Here is a 19043-nt window from a genome sequence, read left to right as displayed (position 1 = left end):
AGCCCACCAGATCTGCACATCTCCACATCCTCTAATCAGCAAAACATTTCATGGCTATTTCAGCATTTTGAGGCTGGTGCTGGCATGGTGCACCTTACAGTCCTGATCCAGAGGTGCTCATCCTGGCTGCTGGCTGATTCCATGTCAGCATGAGACCTAGACCTGAAAGTGCACCATTCCACTTCATGTCCCTTTTTTCTTTGGAAGAAAACCCAAGCATACCAGGAGAAAGTGGGCCACATTTCCTAGTTTGCACGTGAAATATAGAGGCATACTGCACGACACAATCTTAATTTCCCACAAACTTTACTTTAGCTTTTATAGCAATGTCACTACCACCCAACAGAGATAATATCACTACATGGGGGGAAAAAATGAAAACCTCTGTGAAAATCCAGAGGAGAATGCTTTGGACGTTTTTCACAAAAAACAAGTCTGAGCCTGTGGAGGTAATAAGCAAAACATCAAAAGTAGTTTTGGAGGGTAGTCATATACTGTAGGACAAATCTAAAGTAGTATCCAGTCTGAATCATTAGGTGATTTCATGAAGGCCAGATTTAAAAATAATTGACATATACAATTAGATTTCAGAAATATGTAGCATCATTACTTTTTTATATCATAGCTATGATGTGATATGATATGATATGGTGGCTGCAAGATTAAGTTTGGAATTGCTCAGCATAGTTTGTCACTTGTGCTTACCAACAGGCCATTTGTGTCAGCATTTTCTGTAATTAACTAATTCATATAAGCACGGTGTTCTTGACATGACTTTGAAAGTCATAAGTTTCTTTTCCATATATGTTTTAATGTATTGTTTACAGTGTGTGCAATATATATGTGCGTATATTCTTTTATGCCTCCATTCTACACTTCAATGCCATAGAATTCACCTTTAGCTGTTCCAGAAAGGGTGCTGTTTTCTTTTAAACAATGTCTTTAGTTGTTACGCTTGCACAGATAACCTTGGAAATATGAGCCACTCCAAGCTGATGGAGAGTCAACAGGGAGTGTGAGACAGTGGCTCTGAGAAGTAAATTGCTGTTTATTTCACTCAGGGCCCTGTAGTGTCTACGCTTCAGCAGCCACAGCATTATCTTTTTTCCAGATTGTCACAAAAATCAGTGTTTTGCCATGGCAAATAATGATTTTGCTGTCACATAATTTGCTAAGCCAGCTTGCAGTTGCTTCTTGCTTTTCTGGTTTCCGTGCAAAGCAAGGTTAAATGGGATTCCATGCCTGCCCACACAGTGTTACAGTGGGGAGGGAGTCCTGGTGAGCACCAGTAGCAGAAGCTTCAACCAGGTGGAGAACAGCAAAGCAGCTGGGGCTTGAGGCTGTGAAAAGGTAAGTTACTGAAGCTGCACACAAGGCCTGGCTCTTTTCCCAGCTATTTGTGTAGGGGAAAGAAACAAGAGCCAAGAAGTTGAGCCAAGCTCTCTGGAAAGCATGGTGAGACCTCTTTCTCCTCAAAATAAGCTTGTGAATAAAATTACATAATCATTTACAAATTTTACATCAACAAATCTGTTCAGCTAGGTATTTCTGTTGAATTTGGTAGCATTCTGCCTCTACCTACCTGAAGTGAAGGTGTGGATATGTAGACACATACATATATGCTGCATGAGCAGAGCAGTGTATTCTTTATTCTGATGATGGGCTCAAGCCAGATCTGTGTCATTCTACTGTGTACAGTCTAAAAATTGACAATGTTTTTATTTTTTTCTGATTTATCCAATCAGGGTGGACTGAGTGCCCAAGCTTTTGTTCGTATTGAGATAGAAGATATTAATGATAATCAACCTATTTTTGAACAAGCCATCTATGTGACAAGCATCAGCAGTCACACACAGCCGGGAACAGAGATCATCAATGTTGTTGCAACAGATAGAGACTCTGGAATATATGGAATTGTCACATATGAACTGATCCCAGGGGAATTTTCTTCTCTTTTCACAGTGGATACTTTTACAGGTACTGTAAGAGTGTACGATTCAGAGAGGCTATAATGACAGCATGTATTTTTTCCTTGAAGATGGTTTCTTTATTTGGGGTCATGTCATACGATTGAAAGTTAGATTCTACTGAAAAAATAATTCTAAAGGAAGGTGGAGGATTTAGAGTTAACACAGATGCATTTCTCTCCTATCTTCCTTCCCCATATTGTGCTAGCCTAATTCTCCCATTCTGCTCAAAGTTTTATAACATCCAACTGCCTTCCTGTTTGACTTAGTGATTAGCTTCTTAAGTGTCTTTTCCTGCCATTACTTCCTGATATGATCCTTCCCAATTTTGGTTTCTGGAAAGAGATTCAGTGAAGGGGTGATGGTGAAGGTAGGAAAACAGACAGATGAATCTCACAGTCATCACTTTTCCCATGACCACAAAACAGTCCAGTATAGGTTTTTTCTAATCTTAAATAGTTATCAATCGTTCTATCTAATAAATCTAAGTATCTAATAAATAATTATCAGTATCAGATGGATTAAACATGAGCAGTATATCCGCAAATGTGCATGGTATCTTTCAGAGAGTGCTTAGTTAAACCACAGCTAACATTTTACTAAAAAGCCAGCCCTTGCATACTACTATGAATATGTCCCAGTCAACAGTATTGCTTCCTGATCATCTGTTATTTCAGATAAATTAGCTTTGGCACAGGCGATTATTTCATATGTTTTAAGAATATTTTGGGCTGTTGTATGTGTGTGCTTATATTAGCAGTTTGGCACATGAATCATTGTAAGGCTCTGTTCTCTCAAAATGGTGCCTATTTTCACCCTCTTACACAGTCCCAAAAATATTCTGATGAACAGAGGAAACTAATCTTCTTAGGAAGTTGGCCTGCTTGTCTTGGCTATTTCATAATTTCCTTTAACTGTGAACTTCAACTGCCTGTCAACTCAGATTCTCTAGGGCATAACCAATGCCAAAAATATATAGGTCAATCAATAATTAGGGAACTGGATCTCCACAAGCATTTAACTGATCATTTTAAAGCTGCTCCAGTAGGCTTGTCAGAGAGAGACCCTGTGGATTATGCTAAAAGAATTGGCTTTGCAGCAGCCCTTTCTTTTAAAAGAGTTCTTCCTCAGATTGTGACTTTTGGGCCTTTTTTTTCTAGCTTTGGCACTTGTATAGAACAAATGTCATCCTTAATCATGAAGACCATAAAAGTTATCATTATCTTATGGAACTATCATGGTATTTTATCAAAGACAGACCAAATTCTGGATGAAATAGCTTGCAGTCATTATTGCTTGCATTTCTTGATGAGAAAAGCATTTAGGTTGAAGATACTGTTCCCAACATTATAGTGCTTGGAATCTGACTGCACTTAATCAGGTCTCATGGGTAATTCATGAGGTCAGGCTGTGTTTTATTTTAACTTATTAATATTAATGGTGCATGTTTTTTTTGTGAAGAATCCACTTTTTCCTTTTATATTCTTTAATGTCTGCCTGAAACAATGCTTATGCCTAATTACTGGCAAGCAAGCAAAATGATTTTTAAATCATTTGGCAATATCTAAATAAAACAAGCATTAAAATTGCCAATTTACTACACAGAAGTTCTGCAATCTTCCTGGGTTAAATAGCTGTGAAAGCTGTTCAGTATTCAGAGGAAGAAGGAGAAAAGTGGTTCACTGTGATGGTGCAGAGACTGGAGTTCCTACATGTTACTTGTTGTTAGGGTGGTGACCTTTTCCAGTTTCCTCTTGCTAAAGCTGTGTCCATGCTCTCTGACATATGTCCCGATTTAGATTTGCCTCTCTGAAGATTATATGAGGGACTTTATCCAGTTGTTAGGTGGACTGTATTTTGTGAACAGAAGGAGATGGACAAATATGACTAGAAATAGAAATTTTTCAGAAGATGGAGCCCCAAACCCATAAGCCAAACAAGATCGTATTGTGCTCTTTGGTGTTCTGCTCTTTCCTGTGGAGGTGCAATTTGTGACTGATGTGTTGTGCAGTTTTTCCAATTTGTAGTGTGACAAACTATTTCATTTGCTGTTTTCACTATTAAAGGACTTAAAAGGAGGCATAGTGATGGCTTTGGAGTGTTCTATGAATTTGCCTTCCTAATAGGTTTTATTTCTTAAATGAGTAATTTTTCTCATTGACAACATATTTAGAAATGAGGAATGAGAATCAGTACATTGATCTTTTTGACTTACTTTATTCATCATAGCGCTTAAGATTATATGTATAAATGGACAGAGAAATATTTCCAGTATTATGAGATGTAAAAGGTTTGTTAGTTAATGGTTTGTCACATTAGAGTAAAACTATGTTCCATTAAAATCATGTACAAGATGAAGCTGCTCTCCATGCCATATATAATTTCTGTTTTATTGAGTGTAGATTGTGTATTTGAAAATTGATCTCATTGTAGTTTTCTTCAGGATTGTTTTTGGAATGTTAAAGATTAACTTTTCTCTCACTTCTCTTCTATATTTATTTTTAAAAGAGAAATGAATAGTGGAATTAAATAAAAACTATAGCCCAAATTCCTCACTGCTATAGCTCGCTTCTAGCTGTTGCTCTGTTAAAGCAAGTATGTGTCTGTATGAAGAAAACTTAGTTTTGCATAGTGAACTGTTGTCATAGTACAGGATGTGCATGGCCTGGAGATCCTACAAGATGGTCAACAACTGACTATATAGAATATGCTAATGGTGCTTTGGAAATGTAGAGATTATAAGACTGAGCCGCATCCAAGCTCCTTGAAGGGGCTCCAGCTTTTGTTTCAGGCACTATGGCATGTGGATATCATGTATGGATAAGTTTAATGGGAGTGGGAAGGAAGAAGCGTTCATGAGGCAGATAGATACTCCATTAAAAAGGTTGTTTGAATTTTAAAAAGTTCTTAAATGGTGATATTTATTGCTGTTTTGGCTTTTAGGTACTGTATTGTTTGTGATATGCTCTTACACCCTTGTAAATAACTTTTGTTGCATTTTCCTTAGAGAAATAATTGAAATAAGCTATTTTTCATTTGATTAAGGATAGACTGTCCACAAGATAAACCACTTTTTAAAGTTTGTAACTAGAAAAGTACATGGATAGGGGAGCTGTCAACCAGTTCCTCTGCTAGTTCGTAACTCTTTTATTATCATTTATTTCTAGCATTGGTGTAAACAACATTCTTAGCCTTGCTAGGTTTCCTTTTGTAGCTATTTGATCCATGCATGATCTATGAACAGCACTGGTGGATTGACTAGAACAGAACAAGTTGAAGAGCTCTTCTGGCCAAGAAACTGTCTGAGCTATGTTTATTTTCCCATTATTAGCTAACAAATTGTCTGAAAGACAGTTTATTTGTAATTGTGGGTAAGCAGGTAATTAATAATGCAAGTCACAGGATACAATCAGAAATGTGGCAGGAAACCTGTGCAGTGATTAACTTTAAGAATTTGGGATTAACAGTTTAATTTATAAACTTTCATTGTGCTACAAGCATTAATATTTTCTTTCATTCAAGGGCATAAAATTATTTTTTTTTTCCATTGATCTTAGTGATATCCTTCTTCAGAGCTGGATAAAAGATGGTTATTATCTCATTTATAGTCTTGGTTCACGGAACGTGCTTCAAATCTGCAGAATTAGTAGAGCTGATCAGTAGTTTTGCATTAAAGATTTTTTTTAATGTAAAGTACAGCTTCTTCAAAATTAGCATTCTTTTGGGAAATTTTGACTTGCTAAAATTTATTAATTTCCTCTCAAAAAAATCAAAATATAATGATTGCTTTCTGGTCAGTCTCAGGCACACTGTGGTTGCCTAAGCTGCAGTGAAGTTTTTTGAGGTCCACAGCCTCTTTTGTGAACATGGATACGTGGTCAGCCCCTCTTTCTCAAGATGCATTCTGATTTCTTTTTAACTAAATAACATAGTGCATCTCATGACTGAAATGTCCTAGAAGAGATGCGGATCAGTCTGGGAGCTTAGTCCCACAGAGAAGAATAAAGGAACATGACACCAGAAGGGGATGCAAATTTAAGAACATAAGACTTTCTAACTAAGTCAGCCCAAAGGCAGATTTAAGTCTGGTATCCTGCCTCTCTAACAGTGGTCGGTAATGGATGCAAAAGGAAGGGTTAAGAGCAGAACTGGTGCAGAATGGTTCCTCCACTGGTATATATATCTTCCTGGTTTTGGCAGTGCTCCACTTAGTGCTTTGCTACTTCCATTACTGTCCTCTGTACAATATGTAAGTGCAATTTTATGTCAAACTGACCTAAAAATAAACTTTTTGATTTGGTTCAGTACTCCAGAATAGATTCATTCCAGTTAAGAATGTTGACAAATTTTGTTTTATTGAAGAAAATTGAAACATTGTTTACCAATCATATCTTGGTAGATTTTCATTTCATGAAAAATTTTAGTGTGTTTTTTTTATCACAATACAGGTTGAAAACAAAAGTTGTAATATCAGCATTTCATTTGGGACAAAAATTTCAAGTTTTGCTTAACTCTATATGTTATACAATATTTAATATATAGCAAATTTTAATCTGCATCCAAGTAAAATAGGGATGCATCCTTTCTGAAAAAAGCAAAGCCATTTTATGATGATTAATGGTGTTTTCATACAGTATTATAGTAAAAATAGTTTATTTTTAAACTACTCTTGGCATTTTTTTACAGTATGTAATACATTTGGAATACATATGAAGAGGTTCACATAAATAACATTTAAAATTAGGAGTGTTTTATTTTGGAACATTTTGAGACCACAGTTTTTTACTTCAATGACTGTTTTTCTGACCTTGCACATTGATAGCATATTCAGAATGCTGCAAATTAGAGGAATATATGTGAGACATTGGATTAACCCACTTAGTTTTTGCCTTTTAAGACTTTTATTCAGGTTAAGTCACAGAGGAATCAGTAGTGGCTCAGCTAAATAATTAGTGGACATTTACCACCACTGGGGTCTCACCTAAGAAGAAATCTAACATAGAGAACACCGGACACAATATATTCTCCTTGAAGCATACAAAATTTGCTCTAGTGAGTATGAGAATGAAGATTTTGGCCCTGAAAGAAAGCTCTGTAGCAGAACAGAAGAAAACATACATAGTGCCAACTCTTAATGTGTTTGACTTTTTTTTTTTTTAATGCGGAATAAAATTCAATAGAATCAACCATTTATGAGGAGAAAAATTACCACAAGCTACATGCCAAAAATTGAACAATGCATTAGTGGAGTGACATCTGTACTCGAGATTCATTGTGCACAATACAATGCAAGTATTTTCAGAAATACTCTAGCCTATCCCCTCTTTCTTGTAATTCAGTTCATGTCAGATCTCAGAAATGAAAGAATTCACCAAATTAGACAAAGAGCAAACTCCCATGGCATTCCAGTGCCATGGCTCTTTGTCTACAAGAGGCAGATGATGTGGGCTGCGAACAAGAAAAATGGAGAAGAGGGAAAGATTACACCAAAACCTTCCCTTTTGGAGGAGAGGAAAAAAATGCAAGACTTCTGCAGTAAAATTCAGTCAATCAACAGTTTTCTTTTCATATAGACTATATACATCTGTCAAGTACAGAATATGAAATAAGAAATGATCAGTTATTGCTAGCATTTAACAATTTTTGTTCTTGTTTCCTCTCCCATTTCAGCTGAATGAGGTTCTAGTAGTATTGCCTTTCTGATCAGCAGCTATAGATGGATTGGATTTGCACCTCATTTCCCCTATCTTCAGCCTGCTCTTTGTTTATTTTTCAGGAATGTAATGGTCTTAGAGCCTTGTGGTTGGTTTCTATGGAAAAGTGAGGGCTAGCCTTCATGTTCTCAGTTAACTTAAACAAAAGAAGAAACTTTGAAAGCAGCAGGTCACACAAAGAACAAATAGCCTTAGCAAAATGCCTTCATTCTGCTAGACTTAACATAGTCTACATATGGCAGTATATGTAAGTAGCGTCGTAGTGTAGTTAACATAGGCAGTGTATGTAAGTAGCAGATCATTTATGAGGATTAAGGTGAGCATCTGGAATGCTTTCTAATGCTCTTAATATAAAAACAGCAAATACATCTTTTATGGCCTATATTATACTTCAGTATAATGTGCTGGAAACGTGCATGTTTTTGTACAGTACCATCAAACAAATATCATCTCTGATTACCATGGCACTAGGGTTTTTTTTATCAGGCTGCGCATTGAGATTTTGGACCTGCAAGCTGGCAGCCTTAGTGAAGAGGTCCTTCATTAAAAGGATGTTTTTGGAAAACTTCAATAAATTCAGCAGCTAAAAGTGACCTGGTGAGATGGTGTGGCAATGCTGGAGCTGTGCAGGTTGGTCGCACAAGTCTCTATATTGTCTTTGAAAAACCAGCAGTTCATCATCCAGAGTTCTGCCTGCCTCATTGTTGTATGCTTTGATTTTTATTTTTTTTTAACTCAGTTCTCATGTGGAAGTGTTGCCTGATTTCTTTTTCCATACCAAGAGAACAAACATACTCTGAGTTACTATTGTATTAGATTAAAGGAAATAAAACAAGAAAGAACCAAAGTAGATCTCCATGCAACAGCAAATTATGTCTCTTTAGTTACACACTGCTTTACTGACAAATTAGTGATATTTTTGCTGCTAGGGCAGAATTCTTTAAAGATGTAATGATACAATATAGAGAAAATTAGGTCAAAGTAATATTTTTTTTTTCTCTGTTTAGTTTAGGTGTCCTATGATGAGTCACAGGAGCCCCTGTAGCACTAACATTAGCATTGTACTAAGCAAAATCTCTAGTCCTGTCCTGTGAGGGTTATGGTAGGTTGAAATAGTGAGAGAGTAGTGGATTAGCATGACAGGGAGCCATAGGAGGTTGATTTGAGCTGAATCAGGTATTTACTATGAAAGCATTAAAATAATTAATCCTTTCAAACTTGAAATAATCCCCTTATTCACTGAAACCAAAAACAGTTGCTAATCCTGCACATTTTTCTAACACACTTTGTTGTACACAAAACCGCATGTCTCTGTGCTGATAAGTTAGTGTGCTAGGTTGGTCAGGGCATGTTCTGAACATGTCAGTGGGTCAGCACTAACATACACAGAATTAAACAGCAGGTTCAGCTGCCAGCTTTGAAGGCGAATTGGGGGGATGAGCTGTACATACCTTTTGCCATCTGCCTACTGTCTGAGCTGTGCTGGGTCATGTCAGGTGACCTGTCCTAGGATACTTGCTGAAGAAATACTGCCATCATTTAAAGTTGTTAGGGCATTTGATTTCACAGTCTGAGAGAACTCTACTAGATAGTTGTTGATTTTATTCCTCCTTCTGTGTTCTAAAGTTACTTTTTTATTCCATGAATAACAAGAAAAATTTGGAAGCTGTTAAAGTAAGTAAGTATACATTTCTATGTAATCCAGACTTTGTTATTGAAATTTGGGTGTCCTGATTTATATCTTTGCTTGACTAGTGCTTGACTAGTGAGAAATGTTGCATTTACCTACTAATGGGTATAAACATAGTGCTGGATTTTTGCTTTGATGGTTTGAAGACCCTGTAGAAAAACAGGTGCTTTATCAAAGTGGTTAGCTAGAGGCGTATGTGGAAATCCTATTGGCATAATCAATACTATTTCTGCCATACAGAATGTGCTCTTGGTGAGTGAACCTACTTTGGCAATCTGTGCTGTTACAATATTAAGACTGAACACAACATCATGGAAAAGATCAGAAAATATTTTTTAAAAGAATCATTATATACCACCCTGGTCTCCTGCCTTTAACTCTTAAGAAATAGCACTTAGCAGCAAGCCCACTGAAGGAGAGGTGACCACCTGTGGGGTAGAGTGCAGCTCAACAGAATTAAGAACAGCAAAATCAAATCCATGAGACGTTTTATGTCATTGCCACAGAATGGCAGGTACTACAGAGTTCTGTCTTTCATTTATGCATTTGCACATTCTGGGCAAACATTAGCCTCATTTTACACCTGTTATTGATATGCACAATGTCCAAAACAGAAACTTCTTGGAAGTTAGTGTTTAGCCCATACAGTGAGTGAGGAAGAATGGAACAGGTCAAAGGACTGACAGTCGTGATTTTGCCCATTTTTAGTACTAGCCTTCACAGTACATTGAATCCCTGAAACAGTTGCAACAGTTTACACTGGCCAATAAACATAGTTTGTTCTGCAGCAAAATATCTTTAAATCCTAATGTGGCTGTGCTGAACTAACCTGCCATGGAACAGTTGTTCTCAAACTAGACCCTGAAGTGGCAGTTGCTAGCATGTACTTACATATTAAAAAGTGATTAGTGCTTATTTGTGTTTTGTACTAATTCAGATTCAGAGGTTTGCATATAGAACCACTGAATTTTTACATACCTGCATTGCAAATTCTCTCTAGAATGTGTATGTAAATCACGATATGCATTCTCTGAATCATATGGCTTTTATTTATGCAGGTTGGAATCTGCAGTCAATTACACCTGTGCAAATCTATTCAAGAAAATGAAATTGCAAAGGTGTATTATTGATGCTAGATGATAACACTTCATCTGGAATTTACTAATATTATTGTTTACCTGTGAGCCAGAGTTGATTTCAGCGCTCCCTCCTGCAGACTGATGAGTTAACAGAGATAAAATCTTCAAGGCTGTGCAGTAATATGAACAATACATTAAAAAGGTAGTAAAAGTTATTGAAGGCAGCAGGTAAGACTTTCCATATAGAGGGGGAGCTAAGCTGTAAGAAAGAAGGTGACATTTTTCATACAATGACTTCTCAGAGTCAAACTACAGTTCTTTCTGTGTGGTCCCCTGCTGAGAACTTTGATCTCAGTGAAACATTTCCTCCAGAGGAGCTATCTAACCACTGCATCATTCCCTTTCCATCATTAGCCTTTCTAGATACTGTTTTTCATAATGGAGGAATATGTTCTGTACAATGACAACCTAATTTTCTTTTAAGTTCTCTGAAGCCACAAATTCCAGCCTGCAAATGACTATAGTAATACCAATAGTAAGCTGCTGATTTTTCTTAATTGCAGAACAGAGAAGAAAGGAAAATTGTGACTGATCTTCAGTCTTTCGCTTAATAGGGCCATACCTGTTGAATTTTGCACGCTGAATGTGTGACTTACACAGATTGTTCCTGCCTTGTGCTTCTTTGAGTTAAGCCCGTACTTCTGTCTTTGCAGTGTAGTGCTAGAGGATCTCCTGCACCATAGTGCAGCAGATCAAATACACCTAGTCAGCCTGCTCTGTGATACACTGGTAGCTACATTTGACCTGAGTGGTTATGACTGTCTGTTTTAGCCACAGTCTGGGGTTTTTACCCAACCAGAGAGAAAGTAGGATCCCAGATGCTGCCTACTTCTCCAGCTTCTTTCCTGTCATATGAGGCCATCATGTAGCCTAATGTGGCACGTCCCCCAGCATGTGATAGAACTGTCTCAAATGTATGTGTAGATTATTACCCATATCACTTGACTCAAAGCTAATATCCAGTCTTAAAAATGCTGAAAGAGAATGCGTATAACTAAAACTCAAACTAGATTGTAAAGTTTTCCATATATTAGAGGTTTGAGGCTAGAAGGAACCATCAGGAAGACAAACACTTTTCACTTGGAATTTGCCACTTTTCTTAGTGCCTCCTTACATGTGCTTCCCTGGTCCTGAGAGAGGATTGAGTTGGCAAGATACATTTGTCTATTCCCTTCCCTCTCAAGGACACTGCAAAAAGAGTGAAGAGAGGCAGCAAAATCTTCCATCCGTTTTCTTTCCCTCTGCTTACTCTAGCTGAACTGGCATGGACTGTGCTGTAACCTGTGTTTTGTCTAGGTCAGCAGAGAAATAACTCTGATTCTGAAATCTTTCTGTCCTACAAAGTCTTCAGAATTCCTGGAGTGGATCAGTTTTTGTTCCACCCCTTGCTCAGGGATGTGCTGAAGTCATTTATTGCTTTAAGAGTAAGAATTTCAACATGATGCTTTTCCGTAGAAATTTTCCCACTCTTCACATACATCTTGAAGTATCCAAAATGGGAAAGAGATATTTTTGGCCTTTTCAGTAGGAAAATACCCAATAGTGAAGTGATCAAGTTAGTAAAATATAATCTGTTTGATGGTTTCATTTAATCTGACAGTGGCAATGTTTAAAATCCATGTTTATATGTTTAACCTCTGGCAAAAAAAAGGTTAAAACCCTTTTTCCTTTGAGCTACAGTTGCTCAGATTACCTCAGGAAATGCCAAAAGTTTATGTTGCTGGAATATTACTTTGTTGAACAGTCTAACTAATTGTAAAACCCAATCATCAGAAGACCAAAACAAAGGCCAAAATAAGGCTGATTCTTGGAAAAGCATCCATTATTGGCAGAGGAACCGGATCAGCAATGAATTCTGAATCCATCTATATCTTTGTTGAGTTATGACTGTGGTTTGTCACACTGGAATAAACGTGCTTTGTTATTAGGGGAAAAGATTCTTCCTTGATCTTGAAGACCCTTTGAATGCATTTTAAGCATGTCACGACACAGTTTGTTATTATAATGTCCTGGCAGTGTAATTGAAAAGTGTGCTGCATGCATATTTGAATATTTGTAAGGATTTTATGTATTTTCCATTCTTCTGCTTAAAAATGCATTATCACAAATTACAGTTGTGGCTTCACCCTAAATTTTGAGAAGATACATTGTAGTTGAATCATGCACCAATTCTGCTAAGGCAGTTTGACTTAAATGTAATTTTTACTCTGTCTGACAGATAGGATCACTAAATATCCAACTTGAGTGCCAGACATCTTTCCTACTAAACCTGTCCTGAGAAGCAGAAAATTATGAAGGTATCTCAAAGCTTAAAAGTTTGGTTTTACTGAACTGCTGGAGGTTTTGTGACTTCATTGGCTTCTATAAAAAGTATAGGTGCTTTTTAAAAAATGTCCATTGATATGTAGAAAATTGTCCCTGGTGGTTGAATCACTCGAGTTTACTACAACCTTGCTACTTACAAGCTCACTACAGTTCTAGCATTTAGTGTATTAATAATAATTCATCCATTCCTAAGAAGGATGTTCTTGCCTTTAGTCACTTCTCATGTTCATTTTCATATTGAAAACCTTTCTTTACAAGAGGCTTTCCATGTGTTGCAAATTCTATGACCACCAAAAGGTCTTAGAATATTGAGGGTTTTTTGTCTTCACCTTAGAACAGGTGAAAGTGATTTTCCTCCTGCTCAGTAATAGAGAAGATGCTGGAAAGCATCGGACAAAAAGATGTCATCGCTACCAACACAGCACTTGTTTCTGACTCTTCATAAAGCTGATAAAAATGGTGTGGAGTGAAGAAGAAAGAGAGAAACATCATAATGATGCTTTGAATATAAACCAATCAGTTGCCTGTTTACCTGAAAGGATACTTTCCTATTCTCATGGATGGTCACACTGGTGGAAATAATAGAGAAAGATTTAATATAAAAAGAAGTGAGAAGATGGAAAGAGAAAAGAGAAGAGGACATAAAAAAGATTAGAGGGAAAAAAGTTATAATACATCTTTTATTGAATAATATGTTTTGAATAGGCTACATGTATTTACTAGTTGGCATACTATACTTAACATAGAAATCTATTTTGGGCTTCTGCTGCTTTTTAGAAACATCTCTAAAAAACATATTGTTGAACAGATGAGAAGACTTCTCAACGCAGCACAACTTGTGTCTCGTAAAGACTTATTCTCTTATTTCCTTGTGATAATTACTTGTCACTAATAAGAAATATTTTATTATTTGTGAAAGGAGGAGAATAAGGAATTTCTAGTATAGACTATCCCACAATGGAGGAGGAAGTAGGGCTTCTAAGTGTCCCAAAAAATCTTTGGAAAATCTTTTGAGTAAGTGCCTGCTAACCTCCTGTTTTGTCAGGGCAGTGGAAAGAACTGTACATGTGAAAAGATTCATTTATTTAAAGCTGAATTGAGATATCTCTTTCCCTGAGTTTCATAGTTGTATTAACTATACTGAAAATGAGTAAGTGAGGCAAAATATATTCAGAAGTACAGTGATGCTTACACTTAATTTATTTTTAATATTAAATCAGCTATGTCAAACAGTATTAAGACATAATTACATTTACTTATTTCACAGCATCATTTCATCTGTTATGTGACTGAAAGCACCTGGTCTTTGACTGCGTGCCTCAGGTTATAATTTAGATGCACAATTTATGAGGTAACAGACATACTGTGATCAACCACATTGTTCTATGATTCAGTGTGCTCCCCTAAATTCTTGTGTATTTCTGTTCACTTCATCTAGACCAGAGATTTCAGAGTGCTCTGAGGGTTAATTGATTTATTCATGGTTTTGTATCTTCATTTATAAATCCTTAATTGGCTCAAAAAGAACAATGAATAACTAACAGTCTCGCATGGAACAATTGCAAATATCAATTTTGGACCATTATGTACATCCCGTAGAGAGCTATGGTTTGGATGTAGTTTTTATTGCTGAGACTGAAGCCTTCACTCAGACAAAGCTTTTTTTGAAGTTCAGACAAGCTTTTACTGTAGTAGAAGACAGGACAGGATCCCTACCATATTATTCTTTCTAGCCATACTACCATCTCAGGTAATGATAGTTAGATGCTGATGCAGGTGGGGGTTTCTGTAGTAATATACAGAGTATTTGAAAATTGGATATCATCTATCTGATACTACTAAAGATTTATTTTAGCAGTCAGAAGAGAATATATTTGGAGACAGCTAGTCTCACCCTTCAAAGTTAAAGGATGAAAATATATTTGTCTTGAGGAAGGTAGATCCAAAGTGCTGTATTTCTGGAGAGAACATTGCATTTTCTTTTCAAAGAATTATTTATTTCATGTAGTTTAGAAAAGCAGTAATTGGCAGCAGCTTGCAAATTAACCAGACCTCAGAATTTACTAGTAAAGGGTATTTTACCAAAAAGTTGTGATCAGACAGAGAGTGAATGCTTCCCAGATACCTGCCACGGGCCCCACTGCTCTTAAGATTTGTATTTTGGGGCTTCAGCCCTATTTGTCTGGACGTCTTATTTGCGTGATTATTTGAACAGGATGTCTCTGCAGCCTATTTGAAATGCATTTTTCTCCGCTGTTTGCAAAGATAAATTAATCAGTTGTAATAAAGTTATTTTTCCCTAACTCACCTCCAGATTCCTAAATATTATTACTGGTTGAATTCTGTTCTTCATAACATTGCTGAATACTCAGAGCTACTCCACTAATTCAGGGAAGTTATAATAGATTTATACAGGAAATTTAAAAAATGAAGTTTGACCTGTCCATAGCTGAGTATATGTTTCTAAAGTCACAATAAGGGACACTGGGTTTTGACACACAACTTGCCATTTGTCAGTGGCTTTGTGCATGGTAAATTCGAGAAAACTTAGCCCTCAAAAAGGAATTAGTAGTGCTGCATACACAATGAAGGGGGAAGAGGTAAAACATGCATACAATCACTGCAAAGCAGCTGACACATTTTTACTTATTCATGTCTCAAACTCTTCAGCAGCTTTTTGTCCACACTGTCTGGCCTTCTTTTATGATAAAGGTACATGCTGAAGCCCTTTTGACAGCGTGCTAAATCTGGAAGAGTGTCATTAACTTAGTGCCTTCATTATTCTTCTATTTCTGTATACTTTCAGGAATTATTTACTTGATCTCAACTCTTAGCCACCTGGAACATTCTGTGTTGTTTCTGACTGTTTCTGCACAAGATGGGGGTGGCCTTTCCTCTGCCATTAATGCAGCTGTCACAGTAAACATCCTTCAGACCACTTTGGCACCGGCCATATTTGAGAGATCCCGGTATGCTTTTTCTGTTCCCGAAGATGTACCTGAAGACAGCCCAGTTGGAACTGTCAAGGCCCGAGAACCTTTAAGTAAGTTTTATAGTCAGAGATTAATGTATATTTTAATTGTGACTGTAGGCTGGAAACATCTGCAGATAGTCTCATTTTTTGAACTTTTACATTATTTATTCAGTATGTTAAACATCAAATAGTATTTATTGTAAGTATTTACAGCAACTGCTGTAGTAACTGCTATATCAGGATTCTCCTTAAAACAGGCTTCCCAAACTGAGATTATTGGAATCCATCTTGGTGGCCCATGGGGAACAAGAACTGTCTCCGTTTTGTTATTTCCATTTACGAATTTGCTTTGCAAGATAGTTAAAAATACCTAAAGTAGTTTCCTAATATGTGTTTTGCATGCAAGCATCTGCTTAGTTGCCAGATGGATTTGTGTGATTGTGAGTGATGAGATGGGCAGTGCACTGTGAAAGTGTAAGGAAGAGTGTGTGTAACAGCATGGATTTTGTTAAAGCATTGGCCATGAAAGAAGACCTGTAGAGCAATACTGATGAGCAAACAGAAAGTATTCAGAAGTTTTCAAGAATCTAGATGGTGTGCTAATGCAAAAAAATGCATTCCCAAATTAAGTGGTGAAATCCAGACAGATGTTTATGGGGCTTTTTAAAAGCTTATTTAATCTATTTGGTTTCTTCATCACTTTGAGAGGGAAATGGGTTTAATTCTACCAGGCCCCTTGTAGCCATAAAAGACCCTGACCTGAGAGCCATATATGTTTGGCTGTTATGCAGAACAGTGGGACCATGGGTCCACATACCAACTTGACTATGGATCTCTGCATGTAAGGTGATAAACAGAGAGGTTTTATAAGAATTTGTGATTAGACAGAACCTCTTACTTTCTTCTTGGAGTTAGAGTGCATTGACCACAGTTTCCAGGGTGAGGTAGGACCTTGCTAAGCCAGAACCATGTGGAATTGTGGAAAAGAATTTTAGTCAGCATTTGACATGTATGGGTTATAGCAATGGTCACACATGAACAGTAAGTTCAGTAAAATGCAATTCTTTCAGAGAACTGCCATTTGTTTTATTCCTTGTAGTGAATCCCTGTGTGCAGTGAAATTATTTCCTTAAAAGTAATTTGTAAGAGTGTTTTTCTGTATTTTAGATGAGGGGAAAACAAGAGGCAATGATAGTATTTTCTCCATAGAGATTTATCATACCAGTGATGAAAGTCAAATAGTGCATAATTGGGGAAACTGTATACAGTCAGATCAAGTCTGTGCAGTATTTATTTTACTGAAAGGCTCCAGGGACAGGAACGAGGAATCATAAAAACCCTAAGAAAGACAAGTATCTGTGTAGGTTACATTTATTCAGCTGAATTTAATGGCACACATTCTTCATAGATGTTCATACAAGCTTTCAGATTATCACTTTCATACTTTTTTACATTTTGTTGTTGTTGTTCCCATTTATAGATTCTTTAGAAGTGGTTTCTTACAGAATTTCCTCTGGTGATCCATATGGAAGATTCTCTATTGACCCTCAGTTTGGTATCATCCGCACCAAAAAACAACTTGACCATGAAACTCAATCTGTTGTGGTGCTCACTGTTCAGTCACAGTTGGGCAGCTCCCCTGTCTACAGTAGCACCCAGGTCAACATATCTGTGATAGATGTCAATGACAACCCTCCGGTATTTCTTACCAAATCTGGTAAAGTAATTATTTCACATACCCTGCCTCCTGGCACAGCTGTCTACATTGCTCATGCAGAAGATAAAGACAGTGGCCTAAATGGGGCAATCAAATATAGTATTGCAAGCAAGCAATCAAGTGCATTTAGCATTGATCCAAGCCTTGGAGTGGTGAACCTCACCAGGACAGTGTTTGCAGATAAGCAACAGGAATATACTTTACACGTAGCAGCTGAAGACCATGGAAGTCCTCCTCTGAGTTCTTTGTTGAAGTTGTCAGTGATTATTGAAGAGCAGAAGATGGGCCCCACTTTGGCTTTTGAAAACTTGGTGTATCAAGTGGAAATCAGTGAAGCTTCCTCACTAGGTGCCCAAATCCTTCAAGTTCAAGCCCACTCACTAGATCCACACCATGTCACCTCCAAGCTGACATATTCCCTAGAGTCTAGTACAGATTCTGTTGCTTTTGGAATCAGCTCTGATACTGGCTGGATTTATCTGCGGAAACACTTGAACTATGAATGTGCACAGATGCTAAGTTTTAGAGCCCTAGTCAGCACCTTAGAGGACAAAAGCTCCAGGCAGAATGCAAGTACTTCAGTAATTGTTAATGTCCTGGATGAAAATGATAATTGCCCCATGTTTATACGTGAGGGCTACTTCTTTGAAATGGAGGAAAATCCAGTTCCCAGGGGTGTGGTTGGCACAGTCACAGCTGTTGACAAAGACTCAGGAAGAAATGGACAACTTTCCTATTTCCTCTTGTCTGATGGAAAATATTTCAAGATGAATTCCAACACAGGTAGTGTTTTATGATTTGTAATCTGCCTAATATTGCTTTTGGAAAGCAGTTTTCCTCTAAGGGAATGGAAGTAATGTGTAAAGTTCAGGAGCCGCTGTGAATTTCTTGGGTTGGTATATGAATATTCTAACTCAAAGCTTCATAACTTTTGGGATGAAATAAATCTAATACATGTTCATGAAGAATGAACTAACCCTTAGGATTTGATTTTTCATGACTTTGTTCTGGTCACTTGCTCATAAGTTTCAGTATTTGAATGTAGCAAATGAAGGAGTTTTAAATAATAGTTTCAATAGAGCATAGGAAGAACTTCTAATTGCCTGTGATCAAGTAAAGTTGTAAAGTACAGGTCAGCCATAAACAACTGTAAAGATAACTATGATATTTGAAAGTTAGTGTTTTAAAACACATTTGTGAAAACTTCTAAAAGTTGCATCGAAACTAAGCTCATGCTGTTAATGGCATTGCAAAAGGAAATTGACTGAGACAAATTCTTCCCTGTACAAAGTGTACTCCACAGTGAATCCCAAATGCCTTGAGTCAGAGATACTTTATCCACACAGTGTAACAATACAGAATACAACATGGGAAGTCAAGTGGAAGGATATCCTATAACGAACACAGGCACTGTAAATAATCCAGTTTAGCAAAAGAATGTCTAAGCAGCACAGATTTCCCGTTTAAAACTCCACTTCCCAGATGTCCTGTCCTCACTGGGGTGAAGAGGCTTTTCT

General features: G+C 37.0%; 1 protein-coding gene across 1 annotated transcript in view; it reads left to right on the top strand.

The window, feature by feature from the left end:
• The window catches only part of DCHS2 (dachsous cadherin-related 2), a 113198-nt gene that overhangs the window by 51752 nt on the left and 42403 nt on the right, over positions 1-19043 (top strand). Inside the window, exons 3-5 of the mRNA XM_067297031.1 lie at positions 1746-1977; positions 15642-15878; positions 17290-18309. Of these exons, the coding sequence (XP_067153132.1) occupies positions 1746-1977; positions 15642-15878; positions 17290-18309 (1489 nt within the window). The remainder of the gene's footprint in view (positions 1-1745; positions 1978-15641; positions 15879-17289; positions 18310-19043) is intronic.

Source organism: Apteryx mantelli, chromosome 5 (genome assembly GCF_036417845.1).
Source record: "Apteryx mantelli isolate bAptMan1 chromosome 5, bAptMan1.hap1, whole genome shotgun sequence".
Classification (NCBI taxonomy): domain Eukaryota; kingdom Metazoa; phylum Chordata; class Aves; order Apterygiformes; family Apterygidae; genus Apteryx; species Apteryx mantelli.
This window is presented reverse-complemented; position numbering and strand designations above follow the sequence as displayed.